General features: G+C 44.6%; 1 protein-coding gene across 2 annotated transcripts in view; it reads right to left on the bottom strand.

Annotated features, from left to right (window-relative positions):
* Nucleotides 1-12,746, bottom strand: part of ALK (ALK receptor tyrosine kinase) — a 745,837-nt gene extending 733,091 nt beyond the window's left edge. For both annotated transcript variants that reach the window (XM_048511093.1, XM_048511181.1), the window contains exon 1: nucleotides 11,228-12,746. In XM_048511093.1, the coding sequence (XP_048367050.1) occupies nucleotides 11,228-11,888 (661 nt within the window). In that variant the 5' untranslated portion in view covers nucleotides 11,889-12,746. The remainder of the gene's footprint in view (nucleotides 1-11,227) is intronic.
* Nucleotides 12,747-14,076: the final 1,330 nt, after the last annotated feature.

The following is a 14,076-nucleotide window of genomic DNA, read 5'->3' as shown; positions in this document are numbered from 1 at the left end:
TGGGCCCCCAAGTGCATTCCAGCTTTGTGGAGTTAGAGATAATGATGTGCACGGTCTGAAACTAACTGAAACAGTACTAGGTAACAGCTGATGATGTTATGCCTATGTCAGCCACCTGGTTAAGGGATGTCTTCCCCACCCCATAGAGTATATCAGCCCTTCTGCTTGCTATGCTTCTTTAGATCTGGCTATAGAGAATTATGGTTACCAACCTTGCATAGGGTTTCAATAAAGATTATCATTACTACCATTGAATCCTCTTTTGATGTCTGTGATGGGCAATCTTACAGATGGCCAGTCTTGGTTTTCTGTGGCAGCAGCAGGATTTTAGATACATATATACTTGTGTATAAGTCGACCGGCATATAAGTCGAGGCACCTATTTTTACCACAAAAAACTGGGAAAACGTATTGACTCACGTATAAGTCGAGGGTGGGAAATGCAGCCGCTACTGGTAAATTCCTCTCAAAATAAGATAAAATAGATACTCAATAAAAATTAAGCATCAATTGGAGACCATCAGTAGGTTAAAATGTTTTGAATTTTTTTATTTCAGAAATAAAAAAACAGTAGAAAACTAGCTCTGTATGTGGGAAAAGAGGGTCGAAAACAAAAAACAATGTAGTCTCAACAATACCTGTAAAAAATACAAAAACCTTAAGCTCAACCAGAAAGCAAACTAAGCTAAAACATCATCAAGAGTTAAAATCCTTCAAAACTGGATTTTTGGTCAGGGGAGGAATGTTTATGTTAGCAGTACCAACATTTCAGAGTATCTTTAGGAGACCTTCCTGATGATACCACCCAGGTTTGGTGAAGTTTGGTTCAGGGGGTCCAAAGTTATGGACCTTCAAAAGGGTAGTCCCATCTACTATTAACTTCCATTGGAAACAATGGGTGATAGGGGCACCTTCTTTGGTTTATGGACCCTCTGAACCAAACTTTACTAAACTTGGGCGGTATTATCAGCAGGGTCTCTTGAAAAATCCCTGAAATTTTGGTGCTGCTAGCCTAAAAACTGCGCCCCCTGATGGCCAACAAAGTAAAAACCCTAAAATATTTTTTAAAATACATCTGACTCGCGTATAAGTCGAGGGGGGCTTTTTCAGCACAAAAAATGTGCTGAAAAATTCGACTTATATGCAAGTATATATGGTAAGTAAGGAGAGGCCTGACAATGCTCAAGAGACAGTGCCTTGGAAAGAGGAGGAAAAGGCCTGGTCACATTCACCCAGCACAGTGCTATGTGAGCTGGCAAGAAAGCAGAGCTGGTGCAGCAGGGGAAAGGGGAGGAAGGAGGCCTGAAACAGTGAGGGGATGGGATTTCCCTTCTTCATGAATTTTGTGGATTCCCACTTGTACTATATTAATGCCCATCAATATGTTAGCATTTAAGATTACTAGCAGGAATTAGAAAAACTGAATTTCAAGCAAGAGTATAAACCTTAAGTCCTTCAGTGCCATTCTAAGCAAGTCTACTCAGACTCCTGCTTGGGTCTTTTCACTGGGGCTCACTCCCACGATGGCATTCTCTATGGCCGTTTCCGCACGGCGGCGGAAACGGCGATGTCGGCGCATTGCGCGCCGACCTGAAGAGCCCGTGCTTTGGGACCGTCCCGCGATGGACGGTCCTTGAAGCTTTAAGTTGGGCAGCCGGGCGCCGCGGAGCCATACCAGCCGACTGGGCCTGTCCCAGAGACTCAAGGCTGTCGCCGAGTACAATTGGGATTGATGCTTTCGGCCCTGGGCGCCGCCTGCTTCCAGGCCAAGCGCAGGGCCAGGGCGTAGGTCACCAGGCTCCTCGGGCTGACGCCACCGGAGGCCCGGGGAGAAGTTGAAGATGCCGGGTGGGAGGGCGGTATGAAGTCGCTTTCGCCGCTCGCTTCGGCAGCGTTCATGCCGGCGATTCTCAAAGAGCGCTGGAAGCGCTCTGGGGAAACGCCAGCCTTCAGGCCGGCCGGGCGGCGCGATGGCGGCAGCGGCAAACGTAGCGCCTTCAGCTGCTCCACGATGCGGAAACAATCGAGCGGCCTGGAGACGGTGTTTTTACCGTCTCCAGGCCGCCATGAATTGCCCGTGCAGAAACGGCCTATACATTTCTAGGTGTGAGATTCAGAGTGCACAAACAAATATATACCACTAGCCTTCAAAAAGAAGCATGAATTTTGAATCGCAAATGTACACAATGGCCTTCACACAAACAAGTTACAGACTGAGAAACATTTGCTGAAATTACCTGGCAAATAACTCTGAAAAGTTAGAGACATCCATAACTCCAGATAGTCACTTTGCAAACAGAGGACAAGGCTATAGTTTGTCAAATAAATTATTTGTCATGAAAACTGCTCAAGAAATATAGGAGGGATGTAATTCACTGTGCTTAAAAAGAAAGTTTTAGTAGACATATAAAAAAGAATCCAGACTAAACACATTCTTCGATGCATGGGTCGATTGGGAATACCAGAACAAAACTCATTTACATTAATTGGGATTCAGATTTCATAATTTGAAGCTGAATTTCAATTCTAAGAAAATCTTGTGTGCATCATGAATCTGCGATTATTGCCAATTCAACAAATTCAAGCATAGTATTCTCTTTACACTATATGTACTGAAATTTGGAGTCAGGGTGCCCCATTGGACCATCTTTCTGTTCTACAGACAATTGCTGCCAGAATAGCCTGAAAACTTTCAACATTCTACTTCTGAGCCAGCATGGTGTAGTAGTTAAGAGCTGCAGACTCTAATCTGGAGAACCAGGTTTGATTCCCCACTCCTTCACATGAGTGGTGGACTCTAATCTGGTGAACTAGGTTCCATTTCCCACTCCTCCAATGTAAGCACACATGCACGCATGCACACACACACTCGCCCACACACACACACAAAAGTCCCGTGGAATTAAATTGAACTTAAAATAGAACTAAAGGCACTGATTGTACAAGTCCTTTACACATTTTATAGACAAGTGATGAATGATTAACCCAAATTGAGATTATGCCTGTATATTTGATAGAATAGGTGGCAGGGTGTTACAAGATTTCAGCTGAGGTTGTGCAACATCCAGGGTTAAATAACACAGTCAAACAAAAGAAATATAGCTGACAAATACAAGCAAAATCACTGCAGTATTGTGAAAAGACATGGATGGACAGCATAATGTGGCTCTTCATCATAGACTCTTCCTATTAGCTTTCACTGCCCTCAGTTTAGACTCCTCATTATAAAACTCTTTTTGCTGCTAGGAATAATAAAGCAAACAAAAGACACAACATGAAATGCATACTCCATTGGAGACAATAAGTATTATTATCTTATTTTCCAAGCCTAAGGGTATCTTCATATTAGACTGTCGATTTAAACTGCTTAATAGTAGTTCTGTCTTCCCAGAGAATGTTGGAAACTGCAGGGAATTAGGGGACTCCAGCAGAATTCTTAGCACCCAGATCAAGAGGCAGAGTTAGGGAAAAGCTATGATATTTAAACTAGTATAACCTTGATAAAGGTTTCTACTCCTGATATATCATTGGAGTCAGGGGGTTTGTATCTGTCAAATATTACTGACAGGCCTGCGCCATTCTCGGCCTGGCAGCTCGCACGTCCGCATCAAGGCCACAGATAGCCCAACCATTATAATCGCCCAAGGCAAAGGAGGCCTCCCCCTGCTCACATGTAACTAGTCAATAGAGCTTAAACATTCACTCTTATCTGCCTTCCTCCGAAGGAATGAACTGCCTATCCTTAAACAATGCTTCTGTTCCCATCGTCTTTTATAACACTGATATTATAACGCTGATATTATGAACCATCCTGTAACTTACAAGTACATACCAGAGGCCAGAGAGCCAAACTTTACTTTCGGCTATCTGAGCCCTGGGCTGACACTGTTCCAATAGAGCTCTCGAAACCTTCTCAAGTCTCATTTGATGACCAGAGTAGCTGACCCTAACAATTACACTTTTCCAACATTACACTTAGGTAATTCCTATTAGTTTCCTTATAAGAATGCTGAATATAGATTTTGGCAGATTCTTAGTTGATTGTACTACCTCTACCCAGCCACTGCAGATGTAAGCTTCCAGCTATATAGAAGCAAGTGATGAGTTTTCAGCAACTAATGGTCACAGCATGAGTAATATTTGCTAACATTAAGGACCTGCTTTGGTACGTAATCCCAGTTTTAGCCATAACATACTGAATTACTTATCATGTGGATCTCCAGTATCAAGCAAGGGTCTCCATGTCCCCTCCACATTTTCATATCCCCTTTGGTGGCCACCCTTGGAATCCCAGAGACTCACAACACCATGGCAAAGATCCAAATGGTTAGTAATTCTGCATTGTTATGGCAGAAAGAGGAACACTTGCCATACTAGGGCTATTTTGGCAGCTTCCCCATGGTGAATCTAATGTGTGCAGCAGCCTGAAAGAATAAAATGACCAAATGTAGGAAGTTACAAACAAGTCCTAAAGCTACAATATTAAAACCAATTAAGCAGAACTTTACAAGCATCTTCGGCTGACATAAACCCATTGAAGCCAGTAGAAGCAAGCATATTGATGGCTTCTGTTAGTGAGACCTACTTCAGGAAATCTAAAAGAACATCCGCACACAGAATTATTTTGCTATTGACTGTACTGAACCGATACACCCTACATCTATGTGCCAATGACTGTGCCAATCCTCTCTAAACCAAACAACTTAAGACAATGTATTGGTTCAGTGCAGCATTGGGACAGCACTGGAGGCATAGTCCACGCAAGAAATTGCTGGAGACTCAGATAAAAAGTCTGCACAATTTTTATATGACTTATTGGAGAGAAGCATTTCCAACTTGGCATCAATTTGAATCCAGATATTGCAGAAAATGCAGTGGATCAGCTTTAGAATGATGCACCCTTGACATCCATGCAATTAATTCAACTGCCCCACTTTATTCACTTGAAAGACTAATAGCCCCATCTAAGGGGGCAATCTATCAGTAGAAGCAGCACGTGACTGCAATGGTGGATTTGCCCTCCCCAGAGCACTTGTCCTGGCGTAGGGGCAAAACTGCTGGCATGCAGCTACCGTCACCCTCTTTGGCAGTGGGACGCTGTGCAGGTTGCTGAACCAGCGTCCCTGAGCCCTTGCCATTGGTGCAACAGGGGTGGTCCAAGCATGTGGCAGAGGGAGGAGCCAGTTTTAGTCAACTCCCTCCCAGCCATTCACCCCAATGTGCCAGTGGCTGGGATGGCTGACTTAAACCACCAACAAAAGTGGTGACAGTCTATTCTGTCCAATGGGGGTGTCCTGGTGGCAGGGAGCCTTTTCAGCATTTTAAGTCTCCCCATGCCACCAGGGAAGCCTTTTGGTTGTAGAACTACAACCACGCACCTGACCCCTTGGATGGGGCTGTAAACTGGGTATTTTTTTCATTGATATTACATACAAAAGCCATATAAATACAAAATGGCTGGGGCTATTTTTATTGTGTGTTTTTTTAAAGAAAACTGTTTCGTGCAAGGATATCTCAACATAGATGTTAGCCTCTTTCTAATTCACGCTATCACAGCACTGAGTCTGAGAATGAGCAAAATTTCTGAATTCCACCTTGGAAAGTGTTGACAGAGACTGAAACAGATTGTTTGCATACTGCAAAAATGCCCAAGTGGGTTGCAGAATCCAAAATGGATCCTGCAAGCTGTTACAAATATGATTAGAAAGAAAAGTGTCCTCAAGGGAACATCCTTAGATAGAGCGCTGTCTGCAAAAGTAGTGACCAGCATGTAGAAGTACCATTAGATCCCTGTTGTCCTCTGGATATCTCAGGACGTGCTAAGCCTGACCTCATTTTTCATTCCAGTCTAGAATCTACAAAATTGCAAAGATTCTCTGGTTAAGCAAAGGGGAAAAAAACCTCTGCTCTTGTGACACTATGACTTCCGTACCGAATTTTATCTGAAAATCTAAAAACGATCCCAGTTTGGTTTATGTCACCATCCTGTTCTTTTCCCCACAAGTTGCAAAATACTGGCCAGAGTGTTGAATACTAAAATAACTTCTATTCTCACAATCTTTGAAATGTTAAAGGGAACCAAGAGTTGCATTGAAGAAACCCTTCAGAAGAGCATCCGTGCGTAGGGGCAAAACTGCTGGCATGCAGCTACCGTCACCCTCTTTGGCAGTGGGACGCTGTGCAGGTTGCTGAACCAGCGTCCCTGAGCCCTTGCCATTGGTGAATGCAATGATGAATAGACAGCAAGTGCCCAAGTAGCTTCAGACACAACCCTGTGATTTAAATTTCTGTTAATCCACATGCATGCTATAAATCAGGGAGAAATGCACCTTCCAGTCTCAAGTGAATATGTTATGCGCTGCTATCTTAAGGAATGCTGCTCAACATATCAATCAGTCCCATGCATCAAAGAGTCTTGACCTTCTGAATCCTTTTCAGGCTTCACTGCACTGGCTGTGCTTTAATATGCACCCCACACATGCCCCTTTGTAAGTAATAATTCATCCTCACAGGAAGCTAAAGCTTTAGTTTTATTTGCAGGTTACTGAGCCATCCCAAACCACAGGGCAAACGAAAACACCCCTTTCCACTGCTATATCTGGAGATTTATCCGTCGCTGTAACAAGCGGTCCCACAAATTACAGACCACTCCATACAAGGATGGGAGCTGTCCTTGCATGGTGGTGCAAAATGCTTACCCCTTCCCTCCTCCAATCTCATGTGAGGTAGGCACTTTACATGAGGTTTTGGGTCATGTGATATCTCTCCACCATGATCACAGGAACTCAATATCCATGCCAGTGGATGTCTGTACACAGCATCAACTCAGAGCATCAACCCTTATTTGCATGGTAGATAGAGAGCCAGTTCCCTCCCACAACATGTGAGGGTTATATCGTCCCTGGTGAATGGAGGAATTGATACTGTCTTAAAGAAAATATTGCAGTAGGGACCATTTTGGCTTTTCAGAGACTGCAGAATAGGATACGTCAGAGACTTATGATATTTTGTTTCACCTGTAGATTGTCCCTGAAAATAAATAAAATGTGGGAAAGCAATAAAGACACTTAGAAAATATCATTATAAGAAAGATTGAGAACCTAATCTAGTAGTCCCATATATTTTACTGTAAAGATTTTTGCTGCCATATTGTTCTAAAAGTTATGCATTTGTGGATGCCCTTAAGATAAAGACTTTTTTCCTGACAATTACTGACTGTTCAATAATACTGCACATGCATGCTGAGGACCACCCTTTACAGAATTCTCTTCGAGGGCGATTTGTTACACACAGAAAGCATGAATTTCAGCTAAATAACTTTTAAAGGAACTACAGTGGAGGGTGATAGTTAAGGAGACTCATAACATTTACTTGAACTTCTTGACAGTTTGAGACCCAGACATAAGTCCAGCTGTAGTTTATATCCACAAAGAATAGATATTTCAATCCTCATCTTTTATCAACAAAGAAAGCAAGTTAATTATTTTAACTGCTCACTAAAAAGGGATTGAGGAAAAACACACTGTTTGTCCAACAAAACGTAGAAGTTTTGCACTGTTGATTTTAGGTCTGTCTTGTTTACAAGGTCCTCTCAATTAACTGGAGCAATGGAACAACTGCTTAGATGTCACTGGAAGAAGATCTCAACTGTTTCTTTTTGCATCAGTTTGGCTAGTGTTAACAATAATGGAAACCTTTGAGTAGCTGAACTGCTAACTATGGATAGTATTATTAGCACAGCTAGGATTATTTGGGATTCTTGAATAATGGAGCAAACATGATTATCAAACAAGCACATTTGAATGTTTTTGTTCCAGTGGCTTTGTTACACACAACTTTGAATCCAGTGATCCAGACTGGATGACATAAGAACAGATTAGCCCTTAGAGTGACCAGGAAGATTTCATTTCTTTGAAAACTGAGTCCTTGATGGTTTTGAAATTAAGATCTTTATTTTACAGATTTAACTTCTAGGGTCCATTGGAGGTCTACTATCAAGACTCAAAAATGGCACCTGACTCCTTATTGTCCCATTTTTATTTCAGTTAGATAGTTAGACTGCCTTCAGTCTAAGCTGAGCCCACTGAAGTAATTTTAAACTTTCTGGGCCATTGATTCTTTTATAAGCCAGAAGCAGGACGCTTCAGCTCATTTTCAAGCTGATAAGAAGATACATCTCTCTTAAAAGATTTATCTAAGACTATTTTGCAGGCCATTAAGTATAGGGTTACTTAGTAACACTCTGCTGATTAGGGTTCTGCTTAATAAATGCCAGTTTATGTCCTTATGGCACATTATAGGGAATAGGATGTTAATTAGGGAATTCTTAACACTGCTGAAGAGATACAGAGCTCAGTTTCAGTTCTGATGTGTAAAGGGAGGATGGGGTAAAATATGAACTAGTCATGTAGACTGGGTTGTATTCTGATAGTGAAGCATATACAGTATCATTGAGAACGACCCAACTATCCTTAGGAAGTTCAATGGGAAATAATTGGAACAAAGGGATAAGCAATTCAGTGATCACTTAGTGAACAGTGGTATAGCTGTCATGAAGCTAATGGGATTGAATAAGTATATATAGTCAGAACAGTTCTTTCACAGTTGGAGGACAAATGCCTCCTGATCAAGTTATTCAAGACTGGATCCACAAGGGTTGTGGTCATTCTGCAGATCAATGTATAGCTCAGCTATAGCACATTCACTTCCTCAAGCAAAACATTTCAGCTAGGATCTATCCCAGCACAAAGTGAGAAGACACCTCCAGCTCAGAATAGCACTGTCCAGCAATAAAGTAGCACACTATATTTGCATGACCAGGTTGAAGTTTCTAAGCTTGCATAAGAAGGGGTGGGAGTCAGGAAGTGTCAGAACACAGGACAAACTGACTACCTTGGAATACATTAGAAGAAAAAAAGAAGAGTTGAGATTTATGTTTTGTAAGGAATCTTAAACTGGCTTCCAAACACAATCCATTTCCCTCCCCACAGCAGACTTCTAAGGCAGGTGGGGCTGAGAGAGTTCAGAGAGAACTGTGACTAGCCCAAGTTCACCCAGAAGCTTCATGTGTAGGACTTGGAAAACAAATCCATTTCTCCAGATAAGAATCCACCGCTTGTGTGGAGGAGTGGGGAATCAAAATCAAATTAGAGTCATCGTTCTTAACCACTACACCATACAGAAAATGCCCTTGAGAATTATATTGTTTACAACTTTCTGAACAACTAAATTAAGATTTGAAAAAATATTCATCTTTCATTTTAAACTTGGATAACTATCATTCCTCTGTGCATTGGTTCTATGCACTACTTTTTTCTCAAAACAAATGCTGATACTGTCAACATCCTATTCCATTTGTACATAAAACATTGAACAGTTCACAAACCACTTACTATTCAGCAGCCCACGTGAACTCATCTCTTCAAGTAATAGTGGGCAAGATCCAAACACCATATGTGTGAGCAGAATTTTTTTCTGCTCATGAGGGGGAAAGGAAATGTCCTTCAAGGACGAAACCTTACTACATACTTGCTTTCCACCCTTCATAGACTTTAATGGATGTATCTACAAGGAATACCTTAAAATTGTAGCAATTAAGAGTTTGGATCTTCAATTTATTGTTTTGATGAACTCAATAATTTGAATCACGGGAAGCTGTTTCAGCAGGCTGTTAATCAATAAAAAAATCTTGATTTGGATATTGACTGATATCAGTTAATACACAGAAAAAGACAAAACCAAGACTGGTCACTGATTTCAAAGCATTGTTCTACTATTCTGTTTGAAGCAAGAAACCTGGTAAATACTTGTTGCATTGAAGTTATCTTGCTCCCTTTGCCTTGAAACATATCCCATTTTTTGGCTTAACAAAGAATCCTGATCCTTTATCTGGGAAATTTGCCATTCAGTTCAATGGCATGGATTTCCTACAAAATCCACTGATGTTAACAAACCCCAGGGTATGTAACTGAACTTTGTATTCACCCATCTGTTTGAGTATTGAAAATAGGCTGCCACTGGCAAAACAGAGATATTAATGAGCTTCACACATTTATATCCAGCCTCTTTGAGACTGGTCCAGAGTAAGATGCTTGTGTACTGCATTAAAGAACATCACTGTTTACCAACCAACTATTTTATAATGTCCTCAATCGGCTGGAAGTTCTTTTCACTCAAAAGCAATACAACCTTTTATTAGCATGACTGGTTTGATGAACAAAGGTTTCTCCTTGCCCTGTTCCATGCACCTTTTTTCCTGAGATTTGCAGATATAAGGCATTATTTTCTCCCTCAAGTATTCCCTTAAAATATTAATATTTTTACCTTGAATGTTTACTTAGGAATGCTTCATTACATCCAATGAAATTTACTTTTTAGGTAAACACGCTTGGGATAAAACTGTCAGACAAGGAGTCAGAAAGACAAAACTAATAAATGCACCTCTCTAAGTAATGAACAAAAAACCTCTGTGGAACCAGAAGATGCACCAAAGTCTACTGCTTGAAAAATACAGATCTTACTTAAGACTGTGGTCATAACTTGTTTTTCTTTAAATAGGCAGTTTCCGGGGAGGGATCCCATTAAGAGAAAAAGGAAAGAAGAAAGTTTGCCTTCAATCAACCTACTATGACTAAGACAGCAGCAGGGTTTGTGGACAGAGCAAATAAGTCAGCATTGCAAGACATAGTCTACAAATCTTCAGCACCTTATTGGAACTGCCAGCTATACCACAAAATATTCAAGGCCAACGGAGAAGTGATCTTACAAGCCAGCACAACAGGTACAGACAAGCAGTTCGAATTCAACGTTTTCAAAGCCATTCTGAGACACAAACTTTATTGCATTATATTTTTCTGAAACTTTGGAATCCTTCTGAAATTCTCAGAGAGTAAACTGCAAACACATCTGACAGAAGGACTAGGGATAAACATCTAGCTGCTTTAATTAAAAATCAGCAGATCTTAAAGACCTTTACAAAAGCAGTGTTTTGAAGTTTTCAGGATAAATGAAAGTTCACTGTTCTTTATGCCTCTTTATCTTAATCAAGGGAACTCAGAGAATCCAGAAAAGTAAAGAGACCCCTGCAACTAGACTTGCCAAATCCTCTCCTTTGGCAAAGTTGGCCATTCCAACAAGTTATCTCTCCCCTCCTCCCGCCCCCAATTCTCGGTAATAAAGCAGAAGACCGCTCTTATCTGGACACAGGAGTTGCTACAGATCTGCTCACCTCTGGTGGCCATCTGGAAAGACAGACGGGGCTTGGAGGCTCTGATCGCGGCGGACAGGCTGCCTTCTCTGCCCAGGAAAGACGCCTTTCTTTCGGGCATCAGCCGGATCCTCAGCCTGCCTTCCCCAGAGCGGATCCACCAGCTGAAGAGCTCGGTGAGGTTGAAGTCGAGCTGGCCCGCCGGCGCCTCGGCTCCTTCCCCGGCAGGATCCCAGGCGCAGCCTTCCCTCAGGCTGGCTTCTCCCACCTCCAGCACCATCTGCTTGGCGCGACGCAGCTTGCGCACGGAGCCCCCTTTCAGCACCTTGGACGGCGCCCGGGCTCGGCCCGCCGGCTCCGCCGCCCCGGTCCGGGGATGCCAGGCTCGGGCTGCGCGCAGCAGGGGCGGGCAGTCGAGCACCAGGTGGCAGCCCGCCTGGAACCAGCCCAGGGCGCCGCCGCCGCCGAGCACCAGCTCCCGCACGTAGGTCCGGAACAGCGACGGCACGATGAAGTCGACCGACAGACTCTTCCTCTGCAACCGGGAGAAGCTTGGGGCGTCCCGCTGCGGCTGGAAGCCGGATCGGGAAGTGCCCGGCGGGGAGCTAGCCGCCTCCCAGGGCTGCGCTGCAAAGATGAGCAGGGTGTTCAGAAGCAACGAGGGCAGGCCAGCCGCTTTCATCTTGCCCGGGGGTGGCGGGGGGAGCTGCCGGCTTCCGAGGGGAAACCTTCCCCGTTTACGCTCAGCTGCCAGGGGCAAGCCCGGGCTTGGTCGGGCGAGTCTCCGGCTGAGCCTTTCGCCCGATCCTCAGGCGATGGAGGGGCTTCTGGCGACCCCCTTGCCGTCCTCACCTTCGTCGGTCTCACTGCCTGGCCTCACTGGACCCCTTGACTTGGAGCGCCCTGGAATTTGACGGGCGCTTCCCAATCTGGCCCCCGACGGCTTTTCAAGGGCGAGCTGAACCCCGCAGAGTCCCTAACAGCGCTTCGCCTTCCGGGGTTCCTTCCCCAAGTCCGGAGAGACGCGCAGGATACGGGCCGGTAGGGGAGTGGACGTCCTCCGCAGCCGCTCACTGATTTCCTAGCAGCCAGGCAGGAGACGCCTCTCTCGCCACACCGCTGCCCCGCTCTGGGGAGTTGAAAGGGGCGCCTCGAATCTCTGCGAGCCGCTTCCCTGGTGGGTGAACGGGGGGCGGGGGTCCCGTCAGAAGAGTCCCTCGGCGAGGGTCCTTCGTCTCGGGCTCCCGCCTCTGGCTCTTCGGACTCTGTTTTCCCCTCGCACTGACGCTAAGCGAGGCGCGGCGCTCCTTTGGGCGGTCAGGACGGCCCCCCTTCAGGGCTGGCCTCTACGGCTGGCCAGAGGGCATGGCGAGAGACCAGGCTCTCCGGGGATGCTTCGCCCGCGGCCAACCTCCCCCTCAGCCGGGCTGCCTCACTGTCACCCGAAAGCCCAGCAGAGACGCGGCCGCGCTTTCCTGCTTCCTCCGCTGCGCTCGTGGCTTGCTTGGCTCCGCGTCTCCTGCAGCCGCCGCCGCGCCGAGGATTTTTACAGGCTCCAACTACGCGCCACAACCCGGGCATTACTCTGAGACCGCTGACGTCACGCACAAGCGCGGCTCCTCGCGGCCAATGGCCGCTGCCGGGGATTTATTATGCTAATAAGTAGGGGAAGGCTGGGGCCGGAGGCTGCTGCTGGAGGAGAGCCGTCCATTGAGAAAAACGGGGACATCCGTTCTGTTCTGTCTCTTTCTCCGTTCCCAGAGGGTAGAATGGATACAGCTGACTGTTTTAGGCAAACGAGAGACTCTGGAAGGGGACTGGGCCATCATGCACTTTTCCTTAATTGCGCCCAGATTAAACAGGTCAGCCAAAGGAGAGGAGGAAGCCTCTCTAAGAAATGATATGGAATGTGAACAGGGATCTTTTAATTCATTCACAACTTCGGTGATAGTTGTAACAAGGTCGAAATCGCCGCCTAGGGAAAATGAATTGGCTTATAGACCACACAGCTGTTGAAGCCTAGTGGGTAGGCACAGCAAAGCAGGACTGAACATCTGCCCTTTGGCGCCAGGCCAACACATTTCTTCTTACCAGATTTTTAACTGAGGAATTCCATCTTTTTAACGGTCGGCTTCTAGATTCGGAACTTTTGAATCATCTTAGGCGATTGAATGTTGTTTCATGCTGTTTTTGTGTCCCTGGCTTATTTTTTATGGCTTATTTATTACTGATATTACTTATGCTGTTGTTTTAATTGTATTGGTTGGTTTTGTGTTTTGGTACTTTGTGAGCTTCCTTGAGCAGATCTTTGAAGAGCTGGAATATATATTCTAAATGCTTATTTCAAACATAAAGAGACATTGTTGAGCTGGGATTTCAAAGAGATCCCAGAAGTGATTCCGTTGTGCAGCAGTCTTCATTCAGAAGCAGGGAAGAGTCCACCTGGTCCAACTCAAAAGGTCTCCTTAAAATGGAAGTAGCCCAAGGGTTTGCTCTGTTTCTGGCCCTGTCCAAAAATTAAGGAAAAGCTCACAGAGACCTCTGTGACATAGCAGGGAATTTAAGGTGCATGTAAAGTTCATGTGCAGATGAGCCACCTTTCCTAGAGCATCAAAAACTGCTTGAAAGTATTGAGTTCTACTGAGACCAACATGGTTAAATCCCAAATAAGTGTGTACAGGACTTCAGCCCAAAAAGTGTCTGGAAAGAAAGTGTCCACTATGAAAGCAGGATGGGGGGTGGGGAGCTGAGATTCTGTCCTCTGTGACAACTTCCACAGTTGGTACTGAAGTTCTAACTAGGACAAAATAGCCATCTTACTACTCTTTCTCTATTCCAGCCTCTCTTTCCTACTGCAGACATTGGGACAC

Source organism: Sphaerodactylus townsendi, linkage group LG01 (genome assembly GCF_021028975.2).
Source record: "Sphaerodactylus townsendi isolate TG3544 linkage group LG01, MPM_Stown_v2.3, whole genome shotgun sequence".
NCBI classification, from domain to species: domain Eukaryota; kingdom Metazoa; phylum Chordata; class Lepidosauria; order Squamata; family Sphaerodactylidae; genus Sphaerodactylus; species Sphaerodactylus townsendi.
Note: the sequence above shows the minus strand (reverse complement) of the source record. Positions and strands in the feature narration are given on the sequence as shown.